Source organism: Macaca thibetana, chromosome 6 (genome assembly GCF_024542745.1).
Source record: "Macaca thibetana thibetana isolate TM-01 chromosome 6, ASM2454274v1, whole genome shotgun sequence".
In the NCBI taxonomy this organism is placed as follows: domain Eukaryota; kingdom Metazoa; phylum Chordata; class Mammalia; order Primates; family Cercopithecidae; genus Macaca; species Macaca thibetana.
This window is the reverse complement of record NC_065583.1, coordinates 109,376,227-109,397,237: the sequence shown is the minus strand read 5'-3', so window position 1 is coordinate 109,397,237 and position 21,011 is coordinate 109,376,227. Positions and strand designations below refer to the sequence as shown.

At 39.4% G+C, this 21,011-nt stretch overlaps 2 protein-coding genes across 2 annotated transcripts in view; both read left to right on the top strand.

Annotated features, from left to right (window-relative positions):
* PTCD2 (pentatricopeptide repeat domain 2) overlaps window positions 1-21,011 on the top strand; it is a 475,022-nt gene that overhangs the window by 225,967 nt on the left and 228,044 nt on the right. The window lies entirely within an intron of this gene.
* MAP1B (microtubule associated protein 1B) overlaps window positions 1-21,011 on the top strand; it is a 103,818-nt gene that overhangs the window by 4,085 nt on the left and 78,722 nt on the right. Inside the window, exon 2 of the mRNA XM_050793533.1 lies at window positions 4,334-4,435. Coding sequence (XP_050649490.1) covers window positions 4,334-4,435 — 102 coding nt within the window. The remainder of the gene's footprint in view (window positions 1-4,333; window positions 4,436-21,011) is intronic.

Genomic DNA, 21,011 nt, shown 5'->3' with positions numbered 1-21,011 from the left:
CCTTTAGTTAACATTGGGAATCAGCAAGATTTGTTCCAGAAAAGATAGATGAATGTAACATCTACTGCTCTGCATTTTTAGATAAAAGTTTAGCTGATTACATTGTAACATTCTGATGTCACTTAGTTGAATGTGTTCAGTCTAAGATGGTAAGAGAATTTAAAACCCAGGAAAGATTTGGGTTTTAGTTTTCCTTTTCTTTTAGCAGGGGAAATAAGAAACCAATACCATATGTGGTGAGAATTAAATGTTAGAGAGTCTTAAATTTACTATATTTGCCTTTATACTTTTCAAATTCAAAGACAGATGGATTTCTGCTTGTACTGCTTAATTGGTGTTATCTACGACGGGCTCTGTGATCCCTTCTGAAAAACAAGCCAGTCCCCAAATTTAAGGTCATTAAATTGTTCACCTTTTCTAAGGGCTTACTTTAAAAAATAAGTTCTAACTTTTTAGACAAGCAAATAATTATAAGTCACTTCTCATTTGCTTCTATCGTAAGATGTTATCTTGGACCTAAATTATTTATTATCAATGCTTTGAAACTATGAGCTCTGTATGTAAGATATATCTTCATTACATACATATGTTATGAACATCAAGTTGCTGGCTTTAAAAAAAGAAAAAAGAGCAAATTAAAGACGAGTTCAAGGGAAAAAAATAAGAATTTTTTCCTCTGAGAAATAAAGCATTCCTAAATGTAGCATTTCCTTTATTTATGTAGTTTATGATTTCAATCTGATTTCAGACCACTTTTAGCATAGTTTTGCAAATGTAATCTTATGATTGTAGGTTAATCATTTAGGTACTTAGAAAAAATATCCAAAAGCCTGTTTTTCAGAGGGAGCAACTAAAGCCCATGAAGGAAAATCAGTTTGCCAAGGGCCCAAATAACTGTCAGATAGAACCCACGTGCCATCAACATGCAATGCATAGTCATTTCATTTTGCTTTCCTCAATCTACTGTCACCTTTAGAAATATGAATTTTAGCCTTTAAATGGGAAGTGCTTTTTAAAACTGTTGGTTTCATTAAATAATCCTGTAAAATGCTTACATGATTGGTAAACTTGGAGCAATCTAGCCTAGATACACCAAGAGTACCTGACTGTTACTCATTTTTTACCCTGACTTGTTCTGTGATGACCCCTCCCTGCCTCCCTGCCCCATAACCTATTCTTTTCTCCTTTTCTCATCTGTGTATATCATGTGCATGTTAGCCTCCCTTGTGTGCACTGCTACCACCTGGGGTCAGAGAACTGAGAAGGAAAGATCTTTTGTTGCTCCCTGGTCCCAAGGAGCTCACTTTCAGGGCTAGGCAATAGCCACAGAGCAGGCCCAGATTGTTCTCAGAGATGACGGATGCCTTTTGGCTCCAGACATTGAAAGAATGGAGTTCACTGCCTCCACCTGCCTGGAGTTATTCTGTCCCCACCTGGGTAAGCCCAGAAGGGGTACAGTCTTAGAATGCTAGAGAAACAAAGCCTCTGGGAAGAGCTTGACTTGGAGCATATTGGGGTGAAATCAGAAAGAGGGCTTCCCTCCTCTCCAACAGAGGCCAGGATGACCTGCTTCTGAAAGCCTCTTCAGAACCTCTTCACCAACGCCCTAGGATGCCCTCCAGCCAGATTCAGAGAGGGGAGAAAATGGGAAGGGCCAAAGATAATTTTCTGTCCTATGAACTTTAGAGGGCTCGCTGTTGGCTCCTTGTTAGGCACAAAGGGGAGCTACATAAACCTACTAAATGCAGTATGAACCTTCGTTGACAACTACTCTTTGCCTTTACCAATATTATCCAGCAGGAGATACAAAGTAATTACAAATTATTTTATTTCTAAAATTGGTATGGAAAGTGGCCTGATTCCAAAATTTTCCTTTCCAACTAAAATAGCTGGCAAATTCATCGTAACCTTTATTTTATAAGTGGTAGTGGTGGTTGTGCATTGCTAAGAAACAATTTGGGTGGAAATTGCTCTCTTGAAAAAAGAACCCTACATTTTTAGTTTCATTGGGAGTGTAAAAATGAAAAATATTTTTATCAGCCATTTACTAGTATAATTTAAAAATTACTAAGTGGATTTATCATTTAGTACTTTTTCTATTGCTAAATTACAAATATATCAAAAATAAAATATGTATGAAAATATAAAGCAAACATTTAATTGTGTGTGTCATGACAAGTTAACTGAAGCCAAGGGAAAATGGCAAGTAACAATGTAAGAGCAAGTCTGCAGATAACCTTGGATGAAGTCATTCAAATAATGTACCAATTTAGATATTACTTAGAACAAAGACAGAAAAATTGTATGAATTTAATTTAAATGCATATGTCTCATTATTAACTTATTGACCCAGCTTGACAGGGTAGAAGACAAAGTGGAGCTCAGAGCTGGAACACAGAGAATTCAGTCAACAATACCAATTAAGCAGCTCAGACAGGAACTCGATTTTTTTGCACTAGACTAGTATATAGTGTATATGTTGAAGTAAAATATTCTAATGAATTCAGACCTCTCAACCTGTCAGGCTCCCTGTGAAACAAAAAGAACCCATTTATCATTTCTGCACTAAAAAGATCTGTGAAATCTCAACATGCCTTTCTTGTTAAAATTTAAATACTCCATTAGCCCAAATGCAAACTGAGGCTATTAATGTTTCCAGGGAGAGCCATAAAATTCTCCCTTATAATTTAACCTCTCCTTAAGCATGTTAACTCTTCCACACCTGAATTCTTCCCATTGATCATATGAGAAATTTCTGCCTTTATTTAGTGGACACACATCTATTTGAAAATATTCCTCATGGTTGAAAGGGCCTGTGGTGTGTCATCTAAAGATATTTTAGATGTGCAGTGAACTGAGTTTCCAGAATCTTTTTTTTTTTGTAATATATATGTATAATCCACCTTGATTCTTTACAGGATAGGAAGACTGAATACAACATAACCTAGGGTAAATACAAATATGCCTTAAGGATCCAGTGTGTATTTAAGTAACACACTGCTATTTATTCCCCCAAGTCTGTATACATGACTAATGTCCAACAAAAATGATTAAATGACTGGGTGTTAATTTAGAGATAGTTCACCTGCTGTGTTATACCTAGAGGTTCAAGCCCTTACCTTTAGGAGGTATGCAATAAATGTTTGTTATTCTAGAGATTTGTTCCTGACTATTGAGAATGCTCTATACAAAGGTACAATGATGGATACCACACACTGGCTCCACCATGAGTAATCTGTTAGGAAAAATCTAATATATAATATGTAAACATGTAACGCGCACACACACACACACCAGAGTTCTGGGGTTCCCCAACTTTCCCTGGCTTACTCTCCAGACCTCCCTTCTATGATGCTCTCTGGGTTTCCCTCTGGGCCATCCCCTTTGGGATGGCAGGAGAGAGGAGGACGGCAGGAGGAGGAAGGAAGAGGCTAGAGAGGAGGGCATGAGCACAGGAAGCTGCCCTCATCCCACCTGTTGCCCTCCTGTACCTCTCACCCCGGATATTCCTTTCAGCCTAGGGAAAGGAAGTCTGAACTTTTGTAGAAACAGCTGATTCATGCCCCCAACTTCATAAATGTTTTATAAAGTATAAAAAGTTGCCATTTTTCTTTGCCTCTGGATAAGAAAATTGAATACAAAGAACAATTGTGAATAAAAGAGCTGCCTGCCAAGCTACTCAGGTAACAGAAAAATGCCTGGAAGGACAGACAGGCCAAGTCTCGAAGATTGAGTGGATCCACCCTGTTTATCAAAGATCACACAAATCTTGGATTAATATCCAGGGCTTGATAAACCAAAATCAAAAATGGGATGGGTAAAGGAAAGAAATTATACGTGTATACTACCATTACATCATTTTAGAAAGAAAGGCCCGTGCTTGAATGGCAGCCCCCATATATTTTCTTTGCCTTCATTCTACATTTTCTTGCCACCTACAAGTGGAGATAGTCTGTCTACAAGCTAGAGTTAGTCTGTTGGCCTCTTAGCCTCTTAAGAACTAACCTTCTTCCTGTCCTTTCTAGCCCCTCCCTGGAGTACAGCCTGTCATTTTCCTAATAACTGTTTTCTTTGACTCTTCCAGAAGAGGTGCATTTACATTTTATGAGGGGCAGAAGTTCAGTCCACACTGCTAATTATCCCTCCCTTGTGGCCTGGTGGAGAGACCTCCCTGGCCCTCCCATTTTGTGGGCACCCACTGCTAAGCCACCGAGCTCTTCAGAAAAGGAGTTCCCACATCCTCCCTGAAAGCCTGAGAAATGTTACGGTGATGTTGTCCAAACCACTCTGAAATGACTAACTGGAAGTCTCTCAACTCTCTTTCCCTCCCTAGGAATCCGATCATGGGACACAAACCTGATTGAATGCAACTTGGACCAAGAACTCAAACTTTTTGTATCTCGACACTCTGCAAGATTCTCTCCTGAAGTCCCAGGTGAGGCTTCCGCTTAGTGTTGGTCAGCCTAGAATTCCAAAGGACAAGGAGCAAGCTGGAAAGCTTTGTCTGGGGCAGCAAAAAGACTCTCTTATTGCTAAAAGGATACTTTGTATTTGTTATTATCAACTGGGTTAGCCAGCAGCCACAGTTAAGGAAGTCTCTCTAGGTTATCTCTGTGTGGGTATCTATTTTGTGGATTCTTAATGAGTTTTTAAGTTCTAGGGTTGTGTGTGTGTGTATGTATATATATAAAATATATATATACACATACAATATATATTTTATATACATTTTCAAATTTTGAATCGATATCCAGGGCTTGAGAAAGAGAGAGAAGAGAGAGTGAGAGATAGTAGAGTGTGTGTGTATCTCAACTGTACTCTGAGCTCAAGGGACTACAAACTATTTAATGTTAAATGTTAATCTTACTCAAATGAAATTATGAATACAAATTGGATGCTCCTAGGATCCCAGAACTGTCTTCCTGCAAAAGAAAAAGGAAACGTATACTGCATTTCAAAATGAAATATACATCATCATTTCATAATTGCATTATCACCTGCCATTGCATTACCACTTATCTTTCTTAGTGTGGGTAAAAGAATCTCATATTACAAACTGCTGTTAAAATAGCCTTTTTTTCAGAGATGAAAAAGAATACCAAAGAATAATTAAAGGTAAGGATGCAAAAATGTGTCATATGTGAAGATGTTCCCACTAAGCAGCCACCTCCCTGGGGCTATGCTCTGACCCGTGCCTCTGGTGCTGGCGATGTATTCATGCTGACCCATCTTGTCTTCTTCTTGTGAGCAATAACCTATATTCCTCCCATTTGGTCACATTTGGGAATTATGAGACAGAGTTTCTGGCCCATAAAGACTCCAAACCTGGAATATATTTCTCCAGACCTTTGCCATTGACCCATCAGAAATACTGTAGTGCATCTTACTTCTTGACCATCACTTGAATTTTACATAAAAGAAAGCTGTTTTCTGTCCATATGCTTTTGTTATATGACTCCTAATTTTATTGGCATTGATATAGCATCAGGAATGAGGTTCAGCCTATTTTGACTGGTTAGATAATATTCCATTAGTCTTGTATACATTGATATTTGAAACCACTTTTATAGAGTATCAGTGCCTTCATGAATCATGTTTGGCTGCAGTAATATGCCCACAGGACTGTCTCAGTGCTTCCTTTTGAGTTTAATATTAGAATAATATCCCATGCATTTCAGTTATTGAAATGCATTGTAGCTTTCAAGTATGGAATTGAGTAAATGTGCTAAGAAAAACTTAGCAAGAAATGGTTTATGAAAAGTTAAACTTGCTGCAAAGCCACATGAAAAATCAGTTTTGAAGTAACGTTGCTTTGAGAAAAAAGGAGTCCAGAAACTGTCAGACAGCATATGATTTGCTGAAGGAAAGGTACAGTATAAGGTTGTTTCTCTTGTTGTTATTTTATTGTATTTTCATCTTGAAATATCTCCATATCTTTTAAAACCATCTCACAAAAAAATAAGGGAAGTGCTGTTTTCCAACAAGTATGATTATTTCAAAATGTAAAAACTACAAGCTTTTATTTTTTCTCTGTAGGTTGTTCTGGCTTTCTTACAAGTGTTGTTTGTAAGACTACTTTTTTTTTGGTGAACAAGTCATGTGGTTCTCATTGTGTTCATTCATGTTTGGATTGACTTTATAGAGTGACAACTGCATATTGCAAAATGAAAGGCTGCAAGCATTGCTGGAGAATTAACCATTTCTAGACCCGAGACCTAGCATTGCTCTTGTGGAGTAGGAAGATCAAGTTCCCCCAAACTGTTCTCCTCTCCTTTCTCCTGCTATCACCTTCAGTAAGGATTGGCTACCTACCGAGTTTTATAGTGTTATGCTAGATGCTGTGTTTGGAGATTGACCTTTGGAAACACAGCATCTTTACCATTCTTGCCAACGCTAGAAAGGACTAATATTATGACTTTCCCTCTCAAGCCTATGAGTACACTGCACAGGCCAAAGCTCCCCGCTGGGAATTAAGCATCTAGAATAGAGCCATTATAGTAATGCTTCTGTGTGGGGAGCATAAAGATTTCCAACCAAGACTGTACGGTGATAAAAACACATGTCAGATTCTGTTTCAGATAAGTGTGTTTTAAAGAGAAGAGATGTTAGAGGATAAGAAGACGTGGAGATCACAGGATAATCACTGGATTGGGCCCAGCGAAGCCTTTAGCTTTTCCTGAAAAAACTGGGAAGGTTTTATGGGAGAATTTGAAGTCTGTTTTTAAGTAGGTCCAAGTCTAGTGGTCTCTTCCTCTCTCACTTGAAATAATGTGAAAGCTAACTCATGTACTTCAGTTCCCCTGAAATGGAATTAGCGGAACCTTTTCCTTTAGAGTTTCAATAATCTTTCATTGTTTTTTGAGACAGGGTCTCACTATGTTTTAGCCCAGGCTGCTCTCAAACTCCTGGGCTCAAACGACCCTCCCACCTCAGCCTCCCAAGTAGCTGGGATTATAGGTGCATGCCACCACACCTGCCTCATTTCAAGAATCTTAAATTAATTTAAGGAGCAAGATGAAGGATGGATCCCCTAAAAAAAATAGAGCCAGTTTTCAGCCAGATAAAACATTGCTAAATAGCGCCTATAATATACCAGGCATTATAGGGTGCTTGGTGAGCGAGGACACTGTGAGGAACAAAACAAATACAGTCATTACCTTTATTACACTTATAGTCTTGTGAGAGGAGAAGGCATTTAGCAATCGTATACAGACCAACATAAAATCTAGCCCCCTGCATCAAATCCAGGCTTCTAACAGATTTTTGTGGGGATTGGGTTTAAAGAAACACAGAGACGGGATCTCACTATGTTGCCCAGGCTGGTCTTAAACTCCTCGGCTCTAGCAGTCCACCTGCCTTGGCCTCCCAAAGTGCTAGGATTATACGCATGAGTCACAATGCCGAGCCACGGTTTTGTTTTGTTTTAAGGCCAGCAGAGTTATAGTAAAATATTTATTGTCTTCTATGACATAAGTAAAGGGCTCAGGTCACCCATATATCTGTCTTACATTCCTGTTGGTTATGATAGCTTTTGTTGTTTTTTAATAGTTAGAGATCACTTGTAAAGACTGAAGGTAGCCTCACATTGCAGCTAACAGATTGTGCAAATGGCACAAGATTGATTCCTTTGTACTAGTTTACTCCTTATACTAGTTTTTAAATATGGTTTTGAGATTTGATTTGACTATTTCTTCAGGATTGTAGGTCTCACTCAAGACCACTCTGAAAGACTTAGTCATCTTGAATAATATCCTTTGAGCAGGAATCTGGAATATGAGTGCTTTCTCTACACAAAGTGGGTGGTGGGTGCCTTAGTTTCCAAGAATGTTAGTCCTGTGATCTTTAAGCCCTGTCCAACTCTGGCATACTGTAATTCTTGGAGTGGTCAGTCACTGGGTTCATCTTACTATTACTTTGCCTTACTCTTGCAGCATTGCCTTGCCTAAAGATCACTCAACAAACATTTGCTGCGTGCCCAGGGCAGGTCTCTGCTGATTTGCCTTGATGTAAAGCCATTCCTGGCCACATCTAAGCTGGCTCAAGTGAGAACAGTCATCTTGAAAGAAAAGGTTAGGTGTTCTTTTATGAACACTCTCTAATCTTACACTCAAAGGAAAGTTCAGTAGTTGAGTCTTTTCAAAATAGAGCAACAGTCTTTTGTTGTTGTTTTGAAACAGTCTTAGCTATGTCATCGCCCAGGCTGGAGTGCAGTGGTGCAGTCCCAATTCACTGCAATCTCAAGCTGCTGTGCTCAAGTGATCCCCCCACCTCAACCTCCCGAGTAGCTGGGACCATAGGTGTGCACCATCACAGCCAGTTAATTTTTTGTATGTTTTGTAGAGATTGGATTTCCGCATGTTTGCCCAGGCTGGTCTCAAACTCCTGAGCTCAAGCGATGTGTCTGCCTTGGCCTCCCAAACTGCTGGGATTATAGGTGTGAGCCACTGTGCCAGGCCAGAACAACGGTCTTATATTTCTTTATATTTATGATTTTAAATACTATCATAAAATTTTGATTTACCTATTATATCATATGTTTTTTGTACCCTAATCATGTTGGATGAGAATCATCTTGGACCACAGAAGGAAAGCTAGACTTACCATGCTGTACAGGGTTTATTTCATTTTCCATTGCCATTTGCTTCTTTCCCAAATTTGACTTTAGGACCATCTATGTACAGTAGTAAAGAAGGATATCTCCCAGGGGTTGTAAGAAGTGCCCCATAATTACCTGTGGTAGACAGACACCATTTCAAAACAAGCAAACAAATAAAAGCTGTTCCCAGGACAAGTGACATCAGACTGAAAATCAGTTTCAATTTTTATTTTTTCCCATCATTTTGCCACTTTTATCTACCTATTGAAATAATGAAAACATTTTGATCATCTGACTCCTCACCAGCCTAGCATAATGATGAAGAGTGCAGATTGTGGAGTCAAACTGCCTTATTTGATCATAACCCCGTGTTTATTTGCTGTGTCATCTTGCACAAGTTACTTAAAACAAGGATGAAAGCTTCCACCTCATAGTTTTTTGGTTTTTTTTTTTTCTTTCTTTCTTTCTTTTTTTTTTTTTTTTTTGAGATGGAGTCTCGCTGTGTCACCCAGGCTGGAGTACAGTGGCACAACCTGGGCTCACTGCAAGCTCTGCCTCCCGGGTTCACGCCATTTTCCTCCCTCAGCCTCCCTAGTAGCTGGGACTACAGGCGCCTGCCACCACGCCTGGCTAATTTTTTTTTTTTGTATTTTTAATAGAGACAGGGTTTCTCTGTGTTAGCCAGGATGTTCTCGATCTCCTGACCTCGTGATCTGCCCGCCTCAGCCTCCCAAAGTGTTGGGTTTACAGGCGTGAGCCACTGCGCCCGGCCCCACCTCATAGTTTTGATGCAGATCAAATGAATTAAAGTGTGTAAAGCTCTTAAGACAGGGCTTGTCACGTGGAAACAAATGTGAACAAGTGCTGTCTCCCTTGTGGAGAATCTATTTGACTTGTATATTTGGTGATTGTTATTATCTGTGGGAAATGCTGGGTATTGATATTTGGCTGGTTTCCTTTTTGTAGGAATTTTAAATTGGTATTCAAGACGTTTCTCAGAGAAATGATTGCTTTCAGCATTCTCAGAAGGCACAGAGCTGCTGCTGATGTGTAAAGGGTGGCAACATTCTATGACTGAGCTTCTAAGGTCCTTTGGGCTTGAGAGCAAAAAGCCAGCAATGCTTTAAAGTGCTGTCTGGTAAAGCAGAGCCTGAGAGGGGGGTTGGAGACCATTTGCAAAACGGTCCTGTGGGTGCCCTCGCAAGGGCTGTCAGGGAACATGTGCACAGTCTGAGGGCTGGCCTGCTTTTTTGCTATGATAACCCATCCATGGTCACTTCCTCCATGCCGTTCTACCCTCGCTTTTCTCTTCTGCTCCCACCAATCAACAGGTGACTACAGACATTGCCAGGTTTAAGAAACAGATTTCTTGTGGTTTATTTTCTTAGCTGAATACACAGTAAGACCTTGATATATTTACATTTTGTCACTAGTTTTATAACATCTAGATCACGTTCACAAAAATCATCATCAAATGTGATGGATGGTGTATATGGGCAGTTTTGTTTTAAGAACCGATGCCTTTTTCCTAGAAGATAAACAAACCACAGTTGAGCATCTTTAGATTTGTGCTGAGTGATTGCTAAAAATACCTTGCCTGGAGATTGTTTTTTTTTTTTTTTTTTGGCGGAGTCTCGCTCTGTGGCCCAGGCTAGAGTGCAGTGGCCGGATCTCAGCTCACTGCAAGCTCCGCCTCCCGGGTTCACGCCATTCTCCTGCCTCAGCCTCCCGAGTAGCTGGGACTATAGGTGCCCGCTACCTCGCCCGGCTAGATTTTTGTATTTTTTAGTAGAGACGGGGTTTCACTGTGTTAGCCAGGATGGTCTTGATCTCCTGACCTCGTGATCCGTCCGTCTCGGCCTCCCAAAGTGCTGGGATTACAGGCTTGAGCCACCGCGCCCGGCCTGAGATTGGTTTTTGATGGAGAATTAGAATCAGCCCTTTGAATTTCAGTCATGCGAATCTTCTCCCTTTGACATTAATGAGGCACGGGTTACAACTAATATTTACCAGTTGAGTGATAAGAAAATGAGAAAATACTCTTATAAAAGGTCCAAGAATATTTTAAGTCATCTTTCTCTGTCTAGACTTGTGTGTTTAGTCTGTCGTGTGTAGAATTATAGCTTAATTGTATGTGCCTAGAATACATCAACTGCTGTATGACAGCGAGTAATGAATGTGTTTTCAGCCCTGCTCCAACCTTTAAACAATAAGGCACACAAATATATGTTCCAGTGGCATTCAAGGGGCTGACTCACCCTCAGGGAACCTGCAATTTCAGAGGGAAAGCCGATTCTTTATCCTCATATTTTCTGTGTTGTTTGCGCACACCCACAGGTCTAGGTACATGTCCCCATGCCCATGAGGCTCTGCTCATCTTTCCTCATTGCACATCATGCTAGGTTATAGGAGGAATCATGGTGTGTTAGAAGAAAATGACAGAGAGCATTATTTTCGTTAAGGTAACCAGATCTCTGTTTAATATTCCTTGAGGTCATTGCTGCCTGCCTGGGAAGGAGACTCCCAATTTAATGCAAATCCCTAGCGTTTCTCCCACTTGCCCCATGCCCTGAGCCCTCCTGGCCCAGTTGCAGGGGACAGAGTGATCGGCAGCTCCTCATGCTATCTGCTCTCACCCCAGTGTTCCCATTGAGACTTTGCCACCCAAGCAGCAGACTGTCCAGTCACCCCCACCTGCATCCTTTTGTAGCAATGAAAGAGCCAGACCTTCCAAGGAGATTAGAATTTTATAGTGTACGCAGCATAAGGCATAATTCCTGTGAGCTTTACATCTTGGTCAACTTTCAAATTTCAGGGTTCTTTATATCCAGATCCTCACGTACACGATGACTTTTTTCCCTTGGTGCAGGTGTGGCCAGCAGAAAGGAATAAAATGGCGTTTCACTGCCGTGTTCCTCAGGGTAGTTAATAATGGCTCATTCAGACCACCGTAGAAATACCTATTCATCTCACTTTTTTTTTTTTTTTTTTTTTTTAAGAGTGGAAAGGATGTTTTACTCTGCTGACTGTAATGGCTCTGACGCAGTTCGTAATGGGCACTGTAAAACCACTCAGCATAGACAGGCATAGGCAGGAAGGTAGCAGAAAATTGGCTGCCTGGGCCCAGGAGCCATTTTAGGAGATATCAATAACCCCTCCATTAAACCCAACTAAGTGCGTTCCACGACAGCTGCTAACCAAGGACAGCATCTCATGCTGAGTGTCACTGCTTTTGTCTTCATCTCTAGAGACCAAAGAGAGCTCATGATTTTTGTTAGTAGAGTTTTTTTTAAAAGGTTTTTTTTTAAAAGTATGCAACAACAGCAAACCATCAAGCAAGCACAGTCCCTTTGCTTTTTCTGCCTGCTTTTTGGTCTTCCGGGGCAGTTTGTTTAGCTTATGGTAGCGTACCAGAAATAATGGTAGAAGATGAAGAATAAAGCATAAACTAATAGATCACTTTAAAAGTGCCAAGTAATGTTTTTGAGTGCTTATTAACAAGAAAGCAACTGTAAGGAAATATTTGGAAGAATGAAGTATTTCCCACTGTTTATAATATTTTGTTGGGAAAATAAATCATTCACAGCTTTAAAATTCACTGTGTTGTTCAACAAAGAAAGAGAGTTTCTTTTTATTTTTTTTAATCTCTTTTTGTTTTCGACACAGGGTCTCCCTCTGTCATCCAGGCTGGAGTGCAGGGGTGCAATTATAGCTCACTGCAGCCTCTGCCTCCTGGGATGAAGCTACCCTCTTGTCTCAGCCTCTGAAATAGCTGGGACTACAAGCCTTCCACTATGCCCAGCTAATTTTTTGATTATTTTGTACAGAAGGAGTCTCGCTCTGTTGCCCAGTCTGGTCTTGAACTCCTGGCCTCAAGTGATCCTCCTGTCCCCGCTTCTCAAAGTGTTGAGATTACAGGTGTGAGTCACCCTGTCCAGCATGAGAGTTCTCTTAATTTGCAAACTGTGTATATATGTCAGAGAAAGAGAAAGAGAGAGTGTGTGTGCGTCTAATTCCTAAAGAAGAAAGGGGTGAGAATGGAGAGTATAATAAGCATTGCATTTTGATTGTTCAACCATGGGTTTAGTCACAATGACAAAGGTTACCCAGGTACCAGCACCCCACTCCCAGCTGCAACCCAGGACTAATTAAATGCTACCTAGGCAACGATCAAGTATCCCCAAACATCATACTCCAGGGCTTACCCCTTTTGTTTTCTCGGCTGTGATCTAAGGGTAATTTCTATTGCATGTGAAGTCAGATTTCCTTGGTCTGAGAGAAATGTGAGAAAGTAAGAGGTACTCTGGGGAAGTGCACTTAGTGCGCTGCGGGGACTGGAGAAATTAACATAAATACAAGACAATAATAATGTTATTTTAGTAAACTCTTCTAGGTTAAAGGATTGCCTATAGTCAGGACTGGTGAAATGGATGCTTATAGAAACTGCAACGAGAGTGTCTACCTATGATTTAAAAAAAAAAGTATGTAATTAGGAATGAACATTGAAAAGCTAGGGTAGTGTTTATTGAACGTGGCTCCTCTCTGCAGTTGTACCGCACCTCATTTGAAACGCTCAAGCTGAGGTTGCCTCTCAAAATTTCTGCCTTGCATTCTGGAGGAGTTAAGATGAAATATGAACATCCTGAGGACTGTCTTTGTTGTCATAGAGGAAAGTCCTCTACTCATGCACTTTACCATTAATATGGCCATTTGTTTCTCAGTAAAACAGGTTTTCAGTAGGAACTGTGAGTATACAAGCCACTGTTGAGCATTGTGGCTCAAATTCAGATTTCTTGTTAGCATCTCACACGGATAGTGCGAGGAAAGAACAGCTATTCCCCTGAGGGAGCAACATGCTTTTAGTGCACCTGGCCCCAGGAACACTGCTCTACACAGATGTGGCTTTTTGGATCCTGAAGTATCCATCAATGGGAATGTCACATTTGGAGAAGTTATCCTTATTGCAATAAAATTAAAGATCAAATAAGTTCTGGAACCCAGGTGAGCAATGCTTTCTTAGTGCAGAGCCATTTTGAGCAGTTGTCTCTTGTGCCTTTTAAAAACCTCTCACTTGGAAGTTTTGATGTGTGAAAGATGTGAAAACTACCTAAGAGAATTCTTCCTCTTTTTGATGGAGCTCGATGCCTGTTTAGGGATGGTGTAGCAATTGCTCTTTTATCTAGAATTCCAGATAGTTTCTCAGCTCAAATACTAGGAGTTTTTGGCGGTGCAATTCAATCGAAAGTGGTATTTGGCGTGAAGTTCCAGCAGCCACACAAGAGTCTCAAGTGCCTTGTGGTTAGTTTACTATAATGTGCGTATGTGTTTGTGTGTGTGTGCTTGCATACATGAGAGAAGGAGAGAGAGAGTACCTTATCATGTTAACATCTATTGTAAAGGAGACAATCCTTTCATTCTATATGATATCTCCTTTTAGAAGGTGTCCTATTATCAGCCAGTCTGTCATTAAATATTTATGTTCCTGCAGCAAGACACAGTTCAGTTCCTAGCTCTGCAGGCCATAAGAAGACTTGTAAGTAAATCAGTTGTTTACAATTGAGTATGGAAATAAGATAACTAATGAAACAAGCCAGTCTATAATAAGTGCCAAATGAGAATTTTTCAAGGAGGTCCTTCTGTAAATTCTGTTTGTTCAGGCTATTTAAAAAAATCTATGTGCATAAAAAAGCATTAAAATAATATTATCCATGCAAATTGGGGCATAAATGCAACAGATCCTAGTGCACTGAATTCTCTTTGTGACCAGGGAATTTTGAATCCAGACTGAATTAAAATATTTCCTAGTTTGGAGCTACATTTTAGATTTAGCCCATTAATTCAATGATGAAGAGTTAGAATTGATAATTTAAGAATTCACCCTTCTGAAATCGTGTGAGAACAAAACTCCTGACCTGGATGTATAAGCTTAATGTCAAGGCTGTCTTCATCTTTGAGTGCTGGAAAATTGTCCATTGGCAGACTCTAAAGTCACTAGGGAAGAGATTGTGAAAGTGAAATATTTTAAGGAAATAAATGTGAAGTAATTGTTTCACTGCCCTGAGGCTAGAATGGGCACTTTGGAGAGTCTCTGATTCAGCTGTCCCTGTGTCGGGGGAGGCAGGGAGGGGACACCAATTGCAAGCTGCTTTCCAAGACCCTCCCCGCTCCAGAGAGAGGAGGAAGCCTGACCTAGTGCCGCAGCTCTGGGCCACACCTGAGACCATCGTTGCCCATGGTGCTCCCTGAAAGTCGCTGTCAGTCTTTTCCTTTTCTGTAAAGGGATTAGGCTAGATCAGGTCATCTTAACTTTGTTCTGCCAGCCAGTAGTTCTGCAAAACATTAATAGTCAGTGGAAAATGATTTCATGGTGACATAAATTTGAAAACTGTGACATATTCAATCTAATTTTTTGAGGAGGCATAAATTATATGTACATAAACTTGTTCAATTTTGTCTAACCATACATTTCCTTAGCCTATTTGACTAGTCACTTCTATCACCACTCTCTCCCATGGATCTAGATTCCTATAGAACACAATTTGGGAAAGAATGGATTAAATGATTGCTGAGTCTCTTCCAGTTTTTTTTTTCCATTATTCTATGAATTTTTGCTAAATTGCCTCATCACTCATATGTAGATGGGAGCTTGTCCTACTTCATTCAGCTTACAATGGCTTTTAATCCAGGCTTTAAACAATCAATGAAAGAATTTCATTTAGAAAAAGCTGCCTATCCCATCCATGAGGATTCTTAATTTTAGGAAAGATGCACAGCTCTATGACACGCAGGCCGATTTCTCAGTTTTAGGGGATCTTGGCCCTTGGCTTTTCCCATCTGTTTTTACCTTACAGACAAACCAAACAAGACAAAACTTAATCATGTTTGCATAATGTCAAACACTTGCATAGAGACTATCCCCAAAGTCAACTCATGGGTGTTTTATCTTCACAATGCCAAATAGGAAATAGCTACATATGTTTCCCATTAAAAGGAGAATTTCCATGTTGGTGTCTGGTGTTGCACTAAGCCTCAGGTTAGCTGCTTATTTACAGATCTTTGGAAGGAGGCTGAAGATTGAACCTGAAGAGTTCTAGGGATTGTCTGCCGGTCGAGGGTGTTAAAAGTCCCAGGCACATTGTTTGTTATCGCTAACTGTTAAAAGTCCCAGGCACATCCTTTGTTATCGCTAACTGTTGAAAGTCCCGGGCATATCGTTTGTTATCGCTAACTGCGGATGGCCTGCATTTTAATAAGCATGGTCAACTGTGCATATCTTGTCATGTGAACTATCAATTAGCACACCATAATTTAACAAGTTAGTACATGCAGATATGAACACCCTTGGGAAGGAAGCAATTTTCAAATCAAATTATTACTGACAGTGTACAATTTACATGCAGGTAATCATTATCAGAAAGTCATGATTATCGAGAAGGAAAAGTGATTTTTATGGTACTATATCTTATGAATGGCTATTGATTTTTAATACCTTTAAGGTAAAAACTTCAATTTGTTCCATCCCTAATTTGATCATATTTGCAAAAAAGCGTTAATTCACTCATTAAAACCTAGGCATCTGACGGGTACAACAAACCACCATAGCACGTGTATACCTGTGTAACAAACCTGTACATTCTGCACATGTATCTCAGAACTTAAAGTATGATTTAAAAAAAAAGTTAAAAAACCTAGGTGTGATATTGTGCGTTTACAGCAAACCTTACCAAGTATTCTAAAATAACAGAAAGAAATAATTTATGTACAATAACAACACTAATGATAATATCTCTATAGGTAATATATGTTGGTTAATCAAATATTCTAGCTAATTGAGAGTTGCCAATAATCCCTTATGGGATTATTATTTTTCAAAGTTGTAGAGTCCAATAATACAGTCATTTCTTTTATACAAACACCTCAAATTTATCTAGAATTAACTTAGAATTTCCTAAACCAAATTTATACATTAGCCCAAGATATACTTAAATTATTTATAGAAGACATGAACTTACAAATCTGTTATTTCTTCTCCCACCCAAATAGAATAATATTTTCAAAGAGAGGCTTTAAAAAAAAAAAAAAAAAAGAGAGATTGTTCCCCTTAGGCAGATACTGCCATTTTATTGAAAGATAGGCCAAGAGATACACATTCAGGCAAGATGAGTGCACACCTTGCTACCTACTTGGAACCCAAACTCAGAACAATGGAATTGAATCTTCCTTGGAAGACTCAGGAGGAAGATCATCTCCCTGTGCTTCAGGGTCCTCATGATGAACCCTGTTGGTAATTATACTGTAAACATGAGGGTGTGCAGATTAGTAGCGATTTCTTATTACTGAAATGTTAGTGAGCAGACTATTTATTTTGAGGTGGTGTCCTCAATACTAATATGATTGTGCTTCAGTATAGAACAAGGAATATCCCTGGATGTTACAGTGCTTCTGAATAAGAGTCATTGATTGCAAATATTGTTTAAAAAAAAAAAAAAAACACTCAAAACTGCTATAGAGAAAAAAGAAAGTGTGAAAAAAGAGACCATGGCAATCTTCTAGGTTATTTGAAGGAAATATCTCAGTTTGCAAATATGCAATAGCCCACTGCATTTGCACTGTTCTTATGTACATACAGTGGGGTGCACCCACCTCTACGTCCCAACCATTTTTTTCTTTCTACTTCCTGTATCCCCTTGCCTATGAAAACATAACTTGTATTTATTTTATTTTTTGAGACAGGGTCTCACTCTGTGCCCAGGCTGGAGTGCAGTGGCACCGCCATGGTTCACTGCAGCCTTGAACTCCTGGGCTCCAGTAATCTTCCCACCTCAGCTTCGCAAGTAGCTAGAGCTGTAGGCACATGCCAAGACAAACAGCTAATTTTGTATTTTCGTTTTTTAATTTTTGTAGAGACAGGGCCCTGCTGTGTTGCCCAGGCTGGTCTCAATCTCCTGGCCTCAAGCAGTACTCCTGCCTTGGCCTCCCAAAGTGCTGGGATTACAGTGTAAGCTACTACATTTGGCTGAAAATATGATTTTTAAATAGACAATTGCCTTCTCCATTGCACCATCTCCATCCAAATAAGCTAATAAACACAAAATCCAACCAAAAGGTAAAAGAGATGAGAAGTGGGATTATTTTTAAAGGCTTAATCACTTGTGCTTTAAGATTTATCTGAAATATCTTTAGATCCTGGGAAGAGACAAGGTTGTCTATCTAATTGTGTAGCCATTTACATGTACATATGTAATTGTATGTGTGTGTGTGTGTGTATGTGTATGGCTTTGTTTTTATATTATATCAAAATATATTTCCCTTTTCAAGAAGCATTAGAAGATCCAAGTAAATAGGGCCGGGCGTGGTGGCTCATGCCTGTAATCCCAGCACTTTGGGAGGCCAAGGCGGGCAGATCACTTGAGATCAGGAGTTCAAGACCAGCCTGGCCAACATGGTGAAACCCCGTCTGTACTAAAAATACAAAAAATTAGCTGGCCGTGGTGGCAGCACCTGTAGTCCCAGCTATTCGGGAGGCTGAGGGAGGAAAATTGCTTGAACCTAGGAGGCAGAGGTTGCAGTTAGCCGAGATTGTGCCACTGCACTCCAGCCTGGGTGACAGAGCAAGACTCCATCTCAAAAAAAAAAAAAAAAAAGGTCCAAGTAAATGTCTGTTGATGAAAAAACTGACACTTCCTTTGGGTTTATGTCCTTTCCTTCCGTTGTCTTCTCTTTGGTATCCCTCACGCATTTTCCCCTCTCTACTGCAGTCACCTATTTCCCACTTGTTTTTCTTCTCTCCTTCTTCTTTTTCCTATTGTGTCCTCCCCGCCACCAATCACTGGCTTGTGGTCTACAAATAATGCTGGTTTGGGGTTATTTTAAAACATCTAACATGAGATCAGTGCCTGCTTCTTAAAGAAGCATTACATTATGTATTAGTTATACAAATTATTAGACAATGTCTTATCTTTATTTTATTGTTTTAAACATAGAACAGAGACTATTTGGAGCCTTTGGAATAACATTCCAGCGTATAAATATAAATGAAATACTTTGGCAAATTAACTCTCTCCAGGGGTCATTTAGAAATATGATTCTGTCATCAGATAGAAATTCTATTGCTAGAGTCCTTTAGCCAGCAAACGGATTTTCTATGCTTGGTAAGCAAATTCATCACAAATTTGAAGCTAGTTACAAAAAAAAATAAAAATAAATAAAAAATAAAAAAAAATCCCAACTTACAATTTAAAAAGAAGAAAAGTGAAAAAAAAATGAACAAAAAGATGAAAGAGCTTAAATTAAATAATCACAGGGATACATTGTTTAATCTTTCAGAATTCTAACTTTTCAGAAATGGCTTTTTCCCAATGGCAACTGAATCATAAGAAAAAAGGAATGCAATTCTCTTTTAACCATTGAAATAAGGAGGTCTTAGGCTAATGGCCCTTGATAAAGAGCCTTAGAATAGTGCCAGGCATGTCGGCTTAGTATGTGTATGACAATGAGTGATGAGGTGTCATGGGCTTGAGAAACTAAAGTTAGCTCTTAGGTTTGAAAAACAAACTGCATAAGAAATCTCACAATTTTTTAATTATCTGTATTGCAAATGATTTCTTTGTTGCAGATTTCCTTTAAACATTAAGATGTGGTAAAGTGTTTATTTACAAAATCTGTGAAGTACTTTTCAGAGACTTGGCAGTCTCAAAGCTCTGGTAAAGAGCCAGTGTCTTGAAACTGCATGGACAGAACCCTTAAGGAATGGAACTGGGGGCAGAAAATCTGAGCTTTAATCCCAGTTCTACTGCTAAGTAGATTTGTGCCGTTGTGGACAAACTGCCTAGCATTTATGAACTTCAGTTTTATTATCTCTAAGGTCCTATTTGTATTAATATTCTCTGATGCAAGTGAAAAAAGTCATTCAAATAATGTTTTATTTTAAAAATAGTTTACATGTAAAGTTGGCAAACATAGCTGATGTATAAACCAAGATGTGTGGTTTTCCAGAAAGTTTTTTGAGATTCTTAGGATACAATTACTTGCTTGGCTGAATATATTCATTCCACAAATATATTGTTTGTCTGATGGGATCTGGTACTGTGTCAATGCTAAGGTTAATAAAAATAAGCAAAATAAGTAAATGAGGACACAGTCCCTACATGGTCTCTCATGGAGCTCTCAGTCAAGGTGAGAAGACAGACGTTGATGAAATAGTAACACAAATATGTATTACAAGCTGTGCTAAGTAGGAGGGAAAATAATACGGTGCTATCTAAATATGTAAAAGGAGAAACTGATGTAGTAAGGAGTAAGTAAACTTTAGAGCTGAGATTTATGAAGAGTGCTTTTTATTTTACGTTTAAGACATTGGCCACTATATTTTGCCTTTTTTAAAATTTATTTTTCCCTTATGTTTCCCTTTTAATAAAACATTAGCAATTCAGCCAAGTTTTATAGGTATAGAGTATGCAGATTTATCCTGGACTTAATATGGATCAATGTGAGGTTATAATAGCACATTTCTGAGGAAATAGGAACAATTAAATAGAAGTGATTTTAAAATATTTTCATAAGATATTCTTGTAAGGATTACACTACTCTGCTCTAAGTTAAGAATCAAGTAAAAGAAAACTATCTGAATATTCATTGGCCTCTTAAAAACATGGGATTGGCCGGGCGCGGTGGCTCAAGCCTGTAATCCCAGCACTTTGGGAGGCCGAGGCGGGCGGATCACGAGGTCAGGAGATCGAGACCATCCTGGCTAACACGGTGAAACCCCGTCTCTACTAAAAATACAAAAAGAAATTAGCCGGGCGTGGTGGCGGGCGCCTGTAGTCCCAGCTACTCCGGAGGCTGAGGCAGGAGAATGCCGTGAACCCGGGAGGCGGAGCTTGCAGTGAGCCGAGATCGCGCCACTGCACTCCAGTCTGGGCGACAGAGCGAGACTCCGTCTCAAAAAAACAAAAAAAAAAAAACAAAAAACAAAACAAAACAAAAAAAAAAACATGGGATTGATTACAAGTTTGCTGGGCTGCAAAAATTCTAATGATAAATAGAGAAAGGAAAGCAACCAAAATTTCTGAGATCAGAATGGAAAGGTTTGTGTTGTAACATAATCTGGGCTCCAGAGTCCCAATAGAATCGTAGCTCATGTCCATGGTACTTAGTGGTTAATTCAGTACCTTCCTCCCAGTGTCTTCTCTGTACTTGTTTATGGGTTCCTCACCTGGTCATTGTTAGGCCAGTCATCTCTCAGAGTGTTTGCTTTCTTCAGGCCAATGGTATGCAGCCTTCTCACACCACATCTGATCATCTTTCATATGCCATTTACTTTTTGGTTGAAATGTCCACTTCTCTACCATGTTGATTGATATCTCTTGGTCCTATGTGATGAAGTATCTAAAATTTCAACTTTTGCATATAAAGA